The following is a 16,644-nucleotide window of genomic DNA, read 5'->3' on the forward strand; positions in this document are numbered from 1 at the left end:
GTGGTAGAGTGTATTTAATGTTGCAGATAGTTCTACTTCACACTTTCACTCTTTACTGGGCTCCCTTGCGAATCAATGCAATTTCTCAGTCAACCAAGGATACAGCGAGAATTTCTCTCACCTCTTCCATGGCTCTTTCATTTCCAAAACCTACATGTTCAGTTACTATTTGGTACACCATTTGCCCCAAAGAGGACTGAAACTTTAGGCTGGCAAAGTTACTGTTTTCCCCATTTATCTCCCTACCTGATTTGGCACATTTAGCTAAAAAAGCCATAATTTCTCACCCTCTGCCCCCAAATTCAATTCAACCCTGTAGTAGAAAATATACTACTTTTGGTGGTATCCCCAATCTGATAAGACTACAGCTCCTGCCATTTGAAGTAGCTGAGAGGGAGGAGAGAAAATAGGAACAACTTTGGGCAAAGATGCCAGAAACTCCTATTGTTCTTACCTCAAGTTCTTCATGTTTTCCAAGAATAGACACTTTTTTTTTTTTTTTTTTTTTTTTGGCTGCACCCATGGCATACACAAGTTCCTGGGCCAAGGATCTAACCCAAGCCATAATAGCAACCAGAGCCACAGCAATGACAACACTGAGTCCTTAACCACTAGGTCACCAGGAGACTCCCAAGAATATATGTTTTTTCAATGTTTTCCAGAGTTGTGGAAAGGTTTTTGGGTTTTTTTTTTTTTTTTGACATTTTTTCCAACTGTATACTTTTTGTTTTTACAGAGATGACTTTGAAACCTCTTTATGTCATCAAAACCAGAGATTGCTTAGATAAGCTTTTATACTTAAAAACATGTATACATACAAACAAACCTGTATGTGATATCACTTGCTTTAGAGGCTGGAATTATACAGTTTGAACATTAAGATGTTGGTTAAATTAAGAGATTTTCATACAACATTATAATGTTTACTGGAACTGAAATTAGGTTATCAGAAACAATTTGTATTTAATAACTTGATAACATGGATATATCATCTTATGACATGGCTCAGGTCATAGTATGTTGAATGAAAAAAGACAGATTAAAAGCATCTAATATGAGCTTAATATTTTAAAATATATGCATATACAAAAAAACATGAAAGAAACTGAAATAACATGCTTACATTACAAAATTAGGAGTATTATATTTGAATAGTATGTAACATTATATTATTTCCCTTCTGTACTTTTTTTTTTTTTGTCTTTTTGCATTTCTTGGGCTGCTCCCGTGGCACATGGAGGTTCCCAGGCTAGGGGTCGAATCGGAGCTGTAGCTGCCGGCCTACGCCAGAGCCACAGCAACGCGGGATCCAAGCTGCATCTGCAACCTATACCACAGCTTAAGGCAATGCTGGATCCTTAACCCACTGAGTGAGGCCAGGGATCGAACCTGCAACCTCATGGTTCCTAGTCGGATTCGTTAACCGCTGTGCCATGACAGGAACTCCTCCCTTCTGTACTTTTAAAAAATTCTGAATTTTCTACTTAAGCATTATGTTTTTAATACTGACAAAAGAATAAAAATATTTTTAAAGATAGTAAAAGGCTATTTACATCGCTCAATTAATCCCAAATCATATATGCAAATTAAAGGTGTTTCACAATTTTAAAATAAGCAAATTAATTTGTATGAATATACTAATGTATTATTTTAGAATACTTAAGTGCTACAATTAGCATAGTCAGTTTTATGCACAGAAGAAATTTTACTACCATTTTGTCTCTCTGGGTATAACAGTAGATTTTGAGCAGTATTGTCAAAAAAGGTACATACCATACTGAGGTAGTTACTTTAAGTGGCAAAACATATCCAATTTCTGGCATATTCATTTAAAAATTGATTTTATCACTACATGGCAGTGTCTTATTTTCAGCAACTATTTAACCAACTTTTGCTATGTACCATCATCATATTACATTATTATCCTTAAATTTTTATTTCAATGATCAACTTCATTTCTTTAGAGACTTACCTTAGCTGCATGATATGAACTAGCTTCAAGTAAATCTTCTTTTTTAGCTTCTTTGGCAAGCAGGTTAAATCGACTTAGCATTGCAGCCTTACAAAGCCGACTTGCCATTGACACACCACTTTTAAATGGGGAACTAAAGTAGAAAGGAATGAAACATTCACTAATCATTATTCAATGATTTATGTTGGAAACTGCAGGGATTAAAATCAGCACAGAATCTACAAATATTTCTCAATTATGTGCAGTGCATATAATGAAGTTCTTTACAAAAAATTATTCTGAATATTTAACTGCTTTCTAAGCAAATTTCTTTTATAAAATTATAATTTATCAAAATATTGCATTAAAATTAAAGTAGAAATGGATATTTGGAACAATTCTATTGTTTGAGGCAAAATTAATCCATGGTGATCCAAATTAAAAGAGTGGTTCTAACAGGGCTTGACCAGAAGAGGGCACAGAAATATTTTCTGAGATGAAGAAAGGTGTATGGTTATAAAGGTATATAAATACATCAAAAACTCATTAAATTTTACAGTGCATTTAATTGTATGTAAATTCTGACTCACTACAAAAAGTAAAATATATACACTCACCTCACCGCCCGCCATATATATATGTGTATGTACATGCATGTAGATATACATTTTCTTTTTTTTTTTGGTTCCGTCCACAGCATGCAGAAGTTATCTGGCCAGGAATCAAACCCATGCCACAGCAGCAACCAGTGCCACAAGCAGTGAAAACACCAGATCCTTAACCTACTGAGCCACCAGGGAACTTGAATTTTTATGTTTCTAATAAAAGTCCACAGATCATGAGCTTTCTTGCTATTTTAACTCTATCCCTTTATTATATCTTTTCGCTAGTTGTTCCTGTGACAGATGACAAAAATTGCCAAAATCCTGTATCACTCCCTGTCTCCATGCTCTTTAGAATGTATCTTTTCAGATTCTTCTATCACTAACTATAGTTGATTCCTCCTCCCCTTGAATTTGGGCTGCCTTTGTGACTTGTTTTGGTGAACAAAATAGATGCCAAGCCAGTTCCAAGCTTGGGCCTCAAGAGGCTTTGTGTTCTCATTTTTTTAGGACCCTTTTTCTGCCATGTCGGGCCAGTTGAGACTGGTGTACTAGAAGATGAGAGAACACATGGACCAGAGCCCAGCTGACTCTCTAAGACCAGCCAAGATGCCCTTTAGATGATCTAGAGTTGACTCCAGACACATGAGAGAGCCAGATCAAATCCAGCTCAGCTGACCTATGGTTGTTGTTTAAAGCTGCTAAGTTTTGAGATAGTTTATTGGCAGCAATAGTTAACATAACACTCCTGTAATGAAATGTTCTGATCTCTGTATATCAATTTTCCATCATGACTTTTTTTTGTGGTGGTGGTTTTTCAGAAATTTTTCACAAAAAAAATGATACCATATGTAAAGAATCATAATTTGCATTTTTCACAAATGATACCATATATAAAGTCATATTTTACCTTCTCCTTTCCAATGTTTTCTCTAATTTCTTTCTCTTGTTGAAGTGCATTAAATGTTAATGGCAATAACAGTAAACAATCATTCCTTCTGCCAAATGTTAGTATAAATGACTGAGATTTCACCATTAATCATGACGACGCTTTTGGACTAATAAAGATACATTTTACCCTTTACAAAAGGGTATTTTTTATTGAGTATTTTTATTTAGAATAGTTGTAGAGTTGTATTATATGCCTTCTTAGAATTTACTGAGATGAATATATGGTGTTTTCTTCTAGATCAATTAATAAGACCAATTATATTAGTAAGAGTTTCTAATTTGGTATTATTTTTATTATGGCATTTTCCTTGAATTTCCAGAAAAAAATACCACTTGGTATTATTGTATAACATTTATTATTTTAAGATTCTGCTTTCTAATGTTTTACTTAGCAATTCTGCTTGGATAGAAAAGTGAACTTGGTCTTTTAACTTTTGTGGTGAGGTGGGCAGCAATCTTCTATAAGGTTTAAGTATAAATGACACACTGCTTCATAAAAGCATATGAACATTTTCCATATTTTTAGACAGCATTAAAATTTCTTACAGAATTAGAAGTTTTTTCTATTTAAAGTTCTATAAAATTTCTCTGAAACATCTCAGAATGGTGCTTTCTTTGGAAAGAGGTAGGGCATCCTCTCGGTATTATTATTTTCCTCTTCTGTACCAATTTTAGAAGTAATTTTTTCCTAGGAATGTATGCACTTCACCCAGATTTTCAAATATATTTGTATGGTTGATCAAAGAAGTTTCTTAAGATTTAATTTTTTCTGTAGTTAACTCATTATTTTACATGAGATGAGCTAGTGTTTTCACAGAATCAGTTTTTAATGATTTTTTCTAACTTATATTCTCTAGCACTTTAAATTTCTAGTTTTATACATTTCTTCTGTTTTTTTTTTGTATTATTTGTTGATATAAGCATTTAAAGATTTGGCTTTTCCATTCAGCTTTTAACTATATATCCTACAAGGTCTGAAATGCAATACATTAAATATCCTTGTTTTCTAAACATTCTTGGCTTTCATTATACAAAAGTCATAGAGACTTTTTCCCAGTGAAAGAAGTTTCTAGTATTTTGACTTTGTTATTTAGAGCTTTATTGCCTCACAATAAGAGAATACTGTCTACATCATATCTACTTTTTAGAATTTGAAATTTCTTTTGTTGTCTAATATACGGTCAATTTTTGTTAATGTTCTGCAGGTTCCTGAAAAGAAGGTATATTTTATATTTTTATGATGCAGAATTTTAAAGAAATTAATCAAATCTACCTTGTTATTTAAGACTGCTATATTCTTGCTTATTGTTTTGTCTACTCCATCTACCAGGAACTGAAAGAGGTGAATTATTGCCTCAACTAATGTTGTGTTTTCATTTTTCCTCTTGTTTTCTGTAATTTCTGCTTTATGAATGTTTTGATACTATGCAATGTTGCACGGTTACTTGTAACTGTTCTTCCTTGTAAATTATATTACTAAATAGTTCTTCACTTTATGTAATTCTAATTAGAGCATGTCTGCTTTGTGTTTGTAATCACCTAGCAAACACTTGGCCTTAAATGAGTTAAGCTCTTTGTATACTAATTTCATCTTTGTGTTTTCAGTTAACAGCTTTTTAATGTCTTTCATGTGTGTAGTCTGTTATTAATAGTGATAAACTTCTTTACACTAATTCAAAGCATAAATAATTTATCAACAGTATGCTTCTGAGTTCACACCAAGAAATGTTTGTATGTGATCTTAATTTAAATTCACTTGCACTAAGAAAGCAAATTTAGGCATTTAAATTTTTAACATTATTCATTATTCCATTATAAAGAGATGTTCACACTAAAAGAAGGATTTTAGTTTTACTTGATAATCAGTGCCAGATATATTACAAAAAAAAGGTCTAAAAGGCACAACATACTGTGGACAAGAACAAAGGGTTTGGAAATAAAATGCCCAGATTAGAATCCTAGCTGTGTCACTTAATAGTTGGGTAACTTTAAGACATTTAACCTAGCTTGAATCTCAATTTCTTTTTCTATAAAAACACAACAGTATCACCTAACCTACAGGGTTTTTAATAAGAAGGTAGTATAACATAGTACAACAGTTCTCATACTCAAGTGCACATAAACAATATTTGGGAAAAGTTATCAAAAATACAGATTTCTAAACCATAAATTCATACATACAGATTCAGTAGGAAAAACTGAATTTTTAAAACAAATAAATTATATAATTCTAATGCTAATGATCATTTGAGAAACAAAGGTGCTGGAGACCGATGTTCAATGTTGGCTCCATCACTTTCTATGTAACTTTGATAAGTTATATAACTTCTGCAGGCCTGTCATCTTAACAGAAAAAAAGTTTATAATGCCTGCAACATAGTCATACTCAATGATAACTATTATTATTTACTCAGAATTCAAAAAATTGTATTAAAAAATTAAGTTTTTTAAAAAATTGTATTAAAATGTATTCTTAAGTAATATGTGATTTCTGAAGAAATGAGTAAAGCTCACCTTTCAGTGATCTTTCCACTTAGGCCATCCACAATCTCCAAAGAAATGTCCCCTTGTGCCCAATTCACACTCAGGGATTTATATTCCAAGTTTGTTTGCAATTGATACGCAGAAGGTACTAAACTAATATGAGGTCTGTTCACCAAGTAAAACATTGGAAGTTTTGAAGTGAGTGCATCATCAACACGTTGCTTTATAGCAATTTCTAAGCCTCTGGTATCACTGCAATTCCCATCACCTAGAGAGCAAAAACAAAATACTCAGAAGTTCAATATCAAAGACTACACAATATGATAATAAATAATTGTAAACATTCTTCTTTACCCAGTAACCTTTTCTTTTCTATTTCTATTCTATTAGCCACTTCTAGAATTTTTACCAGAACCAAGACAAGGTAATAACAGAATTTCCATTCGAAAAAGAATCTTCTACAGAAAATAATGAATTGATATTCCAGTGAATAAAAAAGCAAAAAGCCAGAGCTGACCAGAAACAAATCAATACTTTTACAGGGTTCTGCCAAAGAGAATTGGCTTTCAGTCTTGATTTCTGAAATTACAGCATGAAACCAACACATACTGTAGCAGATATATGTGGCTCAGAAATAGCTCATTAAGGTATGTTATTTTTCCACATCTGAGAGCCACATATTGCAACTGTTCTAGTAACCAAATATTACAGTTTCATAACACAAACTAAAGAATGACTATTTCTGATTAAAATTGTGGCCAATGCCAAAAACTTTGAGTTCTCAGTTTAAACTATTGAAGAGAGTTAAAAAAAATGCAGTGTCATTAGTATAAAATAATAGGCTGCATCAAACTTGAAACAGAAGTTAGAGAATAGTCAATTCCTATTTAAAAATTAGTAATTCCAAAGCAGATCTCTTTCCTCTTCAGAGGGTCTGAAGTTCTAACAAGCAACTCTTTATAATGTCACTAGATACATTTCACAAAGTTTTGTGTTTACATTATTGGAATTGTTGAGATGGTTACATAGCTTACATTCATTATGATTATTTGGGAACTATAAAATGATGTAAAAAGAATATGATTTGCTTTTAACACTTTTTTTCTAAGCACTCTGTTGAACATTCCAAATCAAGAGATACTGACAAATGAAGGCTAGTTAAATTAAAGATAGACACAGAAAAAAGGTAAGAAATAAGGTCTGAGGATTAGTCATTGTATCTATAATGAACAGAAGACATGGATTCAAAAGAAAATGTCATGTATTACACACTGTGCTATAGACTAAACTTGTCCTCACAAAATTCATACACTGAAACCTAATCCCCAATGTGATGGTATTTGGAGGTGGTCACTGTAAAGTGATTAGGTCATGAAGGTTCAAGCTCTCGTGAATGGGATTGTTGCCCTTACAATAAAAGAGACCCTTACTCCACCAAATGAGGACACACTGAAAAGACAGTTAACTTTGAACCAGAGAGCAAGCCCTCTGCAGACACTGAATCTGTCGGCCCTTGATTATGGACTTCCTATCTCTCAGAACTATGAGAAATGTTTATTATTTAATCCAGCCAGTCTATGGTTTTTTTTTTTTTTTTTTGGTAGCAGCCCAAACAGACTAAGGCATACTGTAATAAGATAATGACACTAGTTGTGCCTAAAATAGCAAAACCACATTTGGAAAAAGAAAGAGACCCTATCAGTAAAACTCCATATTAAGACTCCCTAAACATCAAACTATTTCACCTAGATGTTTTAACATGGTGGTAGAAAAGTTAATTTAATAGAATAAATCAGGTATGCTAATATTATATTAGAAATTTTACTTTTTTCATTTTTATGTGTATGCTTTAATTTTTAACTATATCTGAGGTATGATTCTGATTATATTTTGAGGTTAAATCTTGTTTCTAGAAAAATATATCTCTAAAATTATATCATATAATTTCTATTTGATTCATCTAAAATGATTTGAAATAATGACATGAAAGTCAAAGACCAAATCAAAGGTTAAATCTTGTCAAAGACTAAATCAAAGGTTAAATCTTATCAAAGACTTTTGCAAACCTGACCTGAGAGATTTTCATGCAGAGAAGATCTCAGGACCTTAGTGTACCATAAATTAATAGAAGTCAACAGAAACAGTTGCTGAAACACATAATATTGGCATACCTCAATTTATTGTACTTTGTTTCACTGCACTTCACTAATATTATGGTTTTCACGAACTAAGGTTAGTGGCAATCCTGCATTGTCAGATGACAGCACTTTTTAGCAATAAAGTTCTTTTTAATTCAGGTATGTACATTGCTTTTTTAAGATATAATGTTGCTGCACACTTAACAGATATTGCATAAACATAACTTTTATATGCATTGGGAAACCAAAAAATTCATGTGATTCATTTATTATAATGTTCAATTTATTGTACTGGTCTTGAACTGAACCCACAATATCTTTGAAGTGTGCCCATATAAACTGAGGCTGCATTAACAAAAATAAAGTGTCTAAATCAAAGAAAACAACATTATTGGAGTTCCCATCGTGGTGTGGCAGAAACAAATCTGACTAGAAACCATGAAGTTGCAGGTTTAATCCCTGGCCTCACTCAGTAGGTTAAGGATCTGACATTACCGTGAGCTCTGGTATAGGTCACAGACGCGGCTTGGATCCTATGTTGCTGTGGGCTGTGGCACTGGCTGGCAGCTGTAGCTCCAATTAGACCACTAGGGCTGGGAATCTCCATATGCCATGGGTGCGGCCCTAAAAGCAAAATAATAATAATAATAATAAAAGAATACAACATTATTGTAGAACAATGCACTGCTCATATCACATGTGGAACATATATTTGATCTGAGGCATTATATTTTAACACTATCATCCATATATTGCAGAATATCTGGAGAAAACAAATCATGCTCCTATGAAACACAAATGATGTCTAGATGAGAGAGGACATAAAGGCAAGAATCATCTCATCTTTGTATTCCTTATGTTAATTCTGTATTTTATATGAATGGTGCCCCTGAGAGTTATGTAATAACATTGCACAGAACCTAGCATATAGTAAGTGGCTCAATAAACACCTGATGAAAAAGGAATATAAAAGACTAGATCATCAGAGAACAGTAATTATCAACTCTGGATGCACATTAGAAGCATTAGGAATTGGGCTATTAGTACCAATTCCATTTCCATATGACTATTATTATTATTTTTGCTTTTTAAGGCCGCACCCCCGACACATGGCAGTTCCTAGGCTAGGGGTCAAATTGGAGCTACAACTGCCAGCCAACGCCACAGCCATAGCAATGCAGGATCTGAGCTATGTCAGTGGCCTACATACCACAGCTCACGGCAATGCTGGATCCTTAACTCACTGAGTGAGGCCAGGGATTGAATCTGCAACCTCATGGTTCCTAGTTGGGTTCGTTTCTGCAGCACCATGATGGGAACTGCCCACATTATGTTAAACACTCTCTAGCTGAGCATGAAGTGCAACAAGAGTAAAGAATAATAGTTAAAATTTATTTTTCAAGTGTTCTAGTCAGCAGAATTAGTTTAAGAAGAAAAATAAAAGCATTTTCAAAAGTAAACATGCTGACTCAAAGCATTTATTCATACATTTACTTATCTCCTAGTACAAACCAGACCAAGTGTGGCAAAGCACCTCCTTTCAAGAGTGTCAAGTTTAACAGACACAGTGCTCTAGTTATTTCCTACTCATTTCACAAATCCAAAGGATCTAAATCATAACCAAATGTACAAAAAAAGCATAAAACTAGGAAAGAACCAAAATGGCATTTAATATTTTTATTACTTCAGGAATAACTAAATATAAACTTTTAAATTTGACAAGTTCAAATAAACATTTTCCAAAAGAAAGAGGATAAACTGAATATTGTGCAAACAAAGGTGTAAGTTCAAGACAGAATACATGTAAGTGAATTGCCTGACTTAAAACATTAATTCTCGGGCTCCTGACAAGATGACAAAAGTCCTATTATACCAAGTGTGATTACAAGTTACCCATAAAACAAAAACCTCAACAAAACAGTGGATCGGAATTTTACATTATATAAAGCTTCACACATGCAAAATCTGATTTTATGCTGATAAAGCATAATTATTGAAAGAGGCCAAGAGGTACTGAAATTCCACTCACCAACAAGCATACTGTTGATATAAACTGGTTGTATAAAGTGACTCAGCAATGCTCCCTGCACACCAAGCACTTCCCATCTTGTCAATTTGTCACTTGAGGACATACTGCTTATTCTATTAACAACATCTGTAGGACAGTAGACAGTCAGATAAATTTTGCCTTCAACAGCCACGTGGAGACTCAGTTCTTCATTGGCTTCAAATGCAGATACAGAATGTGGATTAAGACGTCTAGAGAAAGAAAATAGTTTCTTCCTTTAAAAAACAAAGCTGACAAAGTAAAATCTGCATGTACCTAAGAATTTTTCTCAAGCATATTTAACTCAGCAGTATACATTTAATTTCAGTAACAGAAATGGATGCAAACCCAAAGCAAGGTAAGACGGAGTGACTTCATTCCACAAGATTAAAAACAAACAGAAATTAACAACAACATTTAGAGTGTTTGGCAAGAATAAATTTCATATTATTACCATTCTTTACATTCCTTGAAATCGAAGGGAAATCTAATTTTTGTCCCTATCATAGTTTGTGAATTATTTCCTTTCTCCATATGAAAAAAATTTAGACTACAAAATGAGGGAATGAAATAAAGAAAAGCAAAAATTTGTATTCAAGATTCATTTACAGTAAAACATGTGAAAACAACAGAATCTAAAATTACTTTTCTTAAGTTTTTTCTCTAGGAACACTCATTACCCTGGTTTTCAAAGGTGTTACTGGAAGGACTTTTAACAAAGTACGATAAAGCACAGTTATCTCCAGACAGTTAGAATTGAAGTGAATTTTACTTTCTTTTTGTGCTTGTCTGTGTTACTCAAATTTCATGCTAACTGATGCTACCCATTCATCAATATAATGAAGTTTGGCCACAGACTGACTAGAAGAATAGACTGCATTTCTTAACTCCTGTGTTAGTAGGTGAAGAGTGTATAAATTCATACTTACTAAATTTTATAGTCTTACAACTAAAAAAGGAGTAGAAGATTTTCAACAGAATAGAAAAGAAAGTGGTGAAGAACATGGGATCTTTGAGTAGCAGTAACAGATCAGACTGAATGGAGGGGAGAGAGGAAGAATATGTGGCTTCTTGCAGCCTACAAATAACACCTAAAGGCTAGAAGGAGAATATGGATAGACAGGAATTTATTTATTCTTTTGCTGTATGGATTCAGAATGTATGACATGACCATCCTAGTTACTTTTTAAAAAAGCTTCATGGAGTTCCCGTCGTGGTTCAGTGGTTAACGATTTCGACTAGGAACTATGAGGTTGCGGGTTCCATCCCTGGCGCTGCTCAGTGGGTTAAGGATCCAGTGTTGCTGTGAGCTGTGGTGTCGGTCACAGACGCAGCTCGGATCCTGTGTTGCTGTGGCTCTGGTGTAGGCCGGTGGCTACAGCTCTGACTCAACCCCTAGCCTGGGAACCTCCATATGCCATGGGAGTGGCCCAAGAAATGGCAAAAAGACAAAAAAATAAATAAATAAATAAAAAATAGCTTCACAATACTTACAATTGTGACTTAATTTGGGCTGATCCTTTAGGCACCTGGTTCATATAGAGGTAAATGTTGATATTCTGCTTGAGAGTGAGTAGATTAGAGGCAGGTTCTGTACAAAATATTGATTTTTCCATCATAGCAGGATTTTTGCTGTAGAAGAGTAGAAGTTGTCTATAAAAGTACCTAAAATAAATGATATAATTTTATCAAGTAAGAAAATTTGAAAATAAAGTATATATATATATATATATATATATTTTTTTTTTTGGTCTATTTAGGGCAGCATCTGTGGTATATGGAAGTTTCCAGGCTAGAGGTCCAATCGGAGCTGTAGCTACTGGCCTGTGCCAGATCTGAGCCACGTCTGTGACCTACACCAAAGTTCATGGCAATGACAGATCCTCAACCCACTGAGTGCGGCCAGGGATCAAACCTACGTCCTCATGGTTACTAGTCAGATTCATTTTGGCTGAGCCACGACAGTAACGCCCTGAAAACGAAGTATTTTAAACATGTCATGACTAGTGTTCCTTTAGGTCAGAAGTTTTGATATTCCTAGGAACTTCTAAAATGACCTTAGCCCTACTTAATCAAGAATTAAGTCCCCTGAGAAGTTTTTAACTAGATCCCAATCTGCCCTGTGACCTGCCTTAAAGAATCATTCTTCAACTACCATTCCATTCCCATTTCACATTCAAGTCCTCAACTATCACTTCCTGCAAAAGACTCACTTCTCTAATTCTTCCCTTCTTTCTCAGACAGTTCTGCTTCCAGCCTTCAAACTAAAGTGTCTATTTTCTGCTTTACTTCGATTTTCCCTTCCCTGTTAAAACAGGCTGAAAAACAACAACTGTTTCTTGCTACTTACTGGTTCTGAAGACAAAAATATAAGAACGCAGGAGTAATATAATTAAGCCCATAAGCTGTATTGAGAAGTGAAACAGACTTCCTGAAAGATAACTACTATCAAGTCAGATGTAGTCTCTACTATCTGCTACTCACACCTCTGATATGAAGCAGAGTAAATGATAAGTCTAGAAAAAGAAAACAGGCATGCTCACCTCAGCCCCTTTCTCTTTCTGAGATGTGCTGGCCTAAATACTGTTTATTTAAAAAACATGATTTTAATCCTATTGTCAGAAATATGTAATAAAAAATTAAGCACCAATAACATACAATAGTTTCAAGCATGGGAAGAAATAAATACAAAAAAGGTATCTTTCAACAGGTCAAATAATTCAGTAAGAACCAAGGATGATGGGAGGATATCAAGATGTATTATCTTCAAAGACTTCCCAAAAGCTTTCAAGATTATAGGATTCTATCCTTATTATTAGAAATAAAATATTATTTAGATAAAATGTTTAAATTAAAAAAAATACTCCAGCAAAGAAAACACCACCAACAAAAAGTGACAATGCATAGATTAAATAAGAAAAGAATCCTAGTAACTGGATATAATAATTGTCTACAATCACTGGATATTGGTATCAGAATGCTGATAACTAAATGATGGAACTATTTATCTGGTTTATGAATATATGAAAAATTAAAGAAAAGGTTTTATAAAAAGTAAACTCGATAATTTAAAAGAACCAAAAGCTGATACAATAGGAAATGCTTATTTCCTATTTTTCATGTTTTTAATAGAAAGGGACTTCGAAAGAGTAACTGTCCTGATTTCTCTCTCCACTAGCTGCTACTCACGCCTCTTTTAGGGAGCAGAGTGACTGATAAGTTTGGAAAAAACTAGGCTTGCTCACCTCAGCCCCTTTCTTTCTGAGATCTAAAGAATACTTTACTGACATTCTGCTGTTACGGAAACCCACTGATTTCTGCCTTTGGTTGTTATGTATGGCTAATTCAGGGGTGAATTATTATCAAGACTACTTGGTATAAAGCTATATTCTCCGATTATTTAATGAGTAAAAAAGACAGGTTTTTTTTTTAATCTTAAAAAGATATGACTTTTAAAGCTGAGTTAATAAGGTCTTGATCACAGAAGCCACTAAATTTCACAGACATTGCAATTACTATAAGGTTTCCAAAAGTAACACGGAAATAATCAGAGGGCTTGGATAAGTAAGAGATGGTTACATCCTTGGTAAAATAATGGGTAAAATTTCATTGGTAAATAAAGACATATATACATATATGATAACTTTAGACTAAGAGCACAATTATTGAAAGTTACTTACCTAAGGAGAGACCTCCTTGCTGTAACAACAGCATGAGTATCATGCAACACTCTTCCATTCAGCTTAATACACTGACTGTAATTGTATTCACCTGTGCCTATAGCTACAACTTCATGCTGTCCAGCTGAAAAGGTTAACAGAAGCAGGTTATTCTCACCAACCTCTTCCCTACGTTGCATCTCCATCTCTATCTTAACATCTTAAACTTAGTAAAATGTATTAAACAAAAAGATTGAAAAATAATTCCATGATTCCAAGAGTTTGAAGATCTTATAAGCAAAAATTTTTAAGTACTTAAATAACATCTCAATTTGAAAAGCTTTTTTAATATTATACTTCAAATTTTTATTATAATCAACAGAATCAACAGATAGCACTAGTTTACAAATATGGATTGATTTCTTCTACATCTAGATTTATCTGCCTTGCTAAAAGACTTCGCTTGCCATTCTACTTCTATCTATATATAATGTTCCTAATTTTTTGAAATCCACTCAAACGCTCTGCAAACCAGATTATAGTTTCTTTCTCTGTTCTATTGAGACAGCTCTTCTTAAGAAACTAGCACTGTTGGAGTTCCTGTCATGGCTCAGTGGTTAACGAATCCGAGTAGGAACCAAGAGGTTGCGGGTTCGATCCCTGGCCTTGCTCAGTGGGTTAACGATCCGGCGTTGCCATGAGCTGTGGTGTAGGTTGCAGACACGGTTCGGATCCCGTGTTGCTGTGGCTCTGGCGTAGGCCAGTGGGCTAAAGCCCCGATTAGACTCCTAGCCTGGGAATCTCCACATGCCGTGGGAGCGGCCCAAGAAATGGCAAAAGGACAAAAAAAATTAAAAAAAAAAAAAAAAAAAAAAAAAAGAAACTAGCACTGTATGCTCTCTTCAGTACTTTTTCTTCTTTTACTTTTTTGCTATACTCCATGTGAGATTTCATCGAAATTCTTATTTTTATTTTTTGGATTTTCTAGGGCTGCACCCACGGCATATGGAGGTTCCCAGGCTAGGGGTCTAACTGGAGCTGTAGCCATCAGCCTACGCCGCAGCCACAGCAACGCCAGATCTGAGCGTCTGTGACCTACACCACAGCTCATGGCAACGATGGATCCTTAACCCACTGAGTGAGGCCAGGGATCAAACCCGTAACCTCATGGTTCCTAGTTAGATTCGCTAACTACTGAACCACAACAGGAACTCCTGAAATTCTATGCTTAGAAGATATTTCTTTTTTCCTTTTATATTCTAACTATGTGGCCTTTATATAGCCTAGTTGCTAGATCATTGCTCATTTTTTTTTTTTTTGTCTTTTTTCTGCTGTTGTTGTTATTGTTGCTATTTCTTGGGCCGCTCCCACGGCATATGGAGGTTCCCAGGCTAGGGGTCCAATCGGAGCTGCAGCCACCGGCCTACGCCAGAGCCACAGCAACGCGGGATCCGAGCCGCGCCTGCAAACCTACACCACAGCTCACGGCAACGCCGGATCGTTAACCCACTGAGCAAGGCCAGGGATCGAACCCGCAACCTCTTGGTTCCTACTCGGATTCGTCAACCACTGCGCCACGACGGGAACTCCCCCATTGCTCATTTTTTAAAAAATATTCTCTGAATATCTCATTTTATATTTTACCTTTAAGGCTAGAGATTCAGAATATTTCTGGACTTAGTCTTTCAAAGCTAGTCCACTAATCCAACAAAATTGTTGAGGTCCTACCAAACACTAGACACTTAAGTAGATGGTAGGAATGAAACAATGAATAAGACATGCCCTTTCGGAGCTTCTAATGGGAGAGAAAAAGAAAAGACCAAACAAACCACAAACTGTGATAAGAGCTTTGAGGGAATCAAATACAGGGTTAAAGGGTAACAAGAGGAAAGATTGCCTCATGCAGATTAGTTCCAGAATATCTCCCTGTGAAACTAAAATTTAAGTGTCATTATGAGGAGTTAGTAGCATAAGGAGTGAAATGAAAGCTATACAATCAAAAGACATAATCTGGGCAGACTCTGGGCAAAGAGAGACTGGTGTAGCTGCTCCAATAAAGGGGAATGTAGGGAAAGGCATAAGATGAGGTTAGAGAAAGGTATGACAAACCCTGCGAAATAGTTTATGGATTCTACGCAAGAGCTATGGTGAAGCTACTGAAAAGTAAGGGGGCAAAAACCATACTGGGTTACCTTTTAAGCTCACTCCTCTAAGTGGAAAACACTTTTTGTAGAGTCAAAAAAGCTGAATTAGGGGCCTGCTGCAATAGTCTAGGTAATAGACAATGATGTAAGACTCAAATGACCAAAGTTAAACGAAAAAAAAAAAAAAAGATCAGATCTGAAATAGTGTTTGGGGATATATTAAACAGGACTTAATGATAAATAAGATGTTAAGGAAAGCACTAAATAATAGACTTAAATTTTTAGCAACTGGGTGGATGTCATTTACTGAGATAAAGAAAGGTGGAAGAGTACAATTAGATAAGGGGCAGGCACCCCTAGAACAAATACTCCTAGTGACCAGAGAAGAATGTGTTGCTGGGTCCCATAGTACATCTTCTACATAAGGTTACTTCTCCAAGAGGGGGAAATGTAACTGAACTACCTAACACACAGATATAAATGCAGAGAACTGGACAATATGAGGAAAGAGAGAATTATATTTCAAACCAAGGAACAACATATAACTTCACAAGAAGAACTAAATGAAGAGGAGATAAGCAATACATTTGATAGAGTTCAAGATAATGATCATAAAGATGTTCACCGTAAATGGGAAAATGAATGAACACAGTATGAACTTCAACATA

The 16,644-nt window shown here is 34.7% G+C and overlaps 1 protein-coding gene across 4 annotated transcripts in view; it reads right to left on the reverse strand.

The window, feature by feature from the left end:
• The window catches only part of ADAD1 (adenosine deaminase domain containing 1), a 71,335-nt gene that overhangs the window by 35,140 nt on the left and 19,551 nt on the right, over nt 1–16,644 (reverse strand). For all 4 annotated transcript variants that reach the window (XM_005666894.2, XM_005666892.2, XM_003357037.4 and 1 more), the window contains 5 exons: nt 13,854–13,977; nt 11,668–11,838; nt 10,156–10,385; nt 6,019–6,256; nt 1,973–2,105 (listed from right to left, as the gene is read on the reverse strand). In XM_005666894.2, coding sequence (XP_005666951.1) covers nt 1,973–2,105; nt 6,019–6,256; nt 10,156–10,385; nt 11,668–11,838; nt 13,854–13,977 — 896 coding nt within the window. The remainder of the gene's footprint in view (nt 1–1,972; nt 2,106–6,018; nt 6,257–10,155; nt 10,386–11,667; nt 11,839–13,853; nt 13,978–16,644) is intronic.

This window comes from Sus scrofa, chromosome 8 (assembly GCF_000003025.6).
Source record: "Sus scrofa isolate TJ Tabasco breed Duroc chromosome 8, Sscrofa11.1, whole genome shotgun sequence".
NCBI lineage: Eukaryota > Metazoa > Chordata > Mammalia > Artiodactyla > Suidae > Sus > Sus scrofa.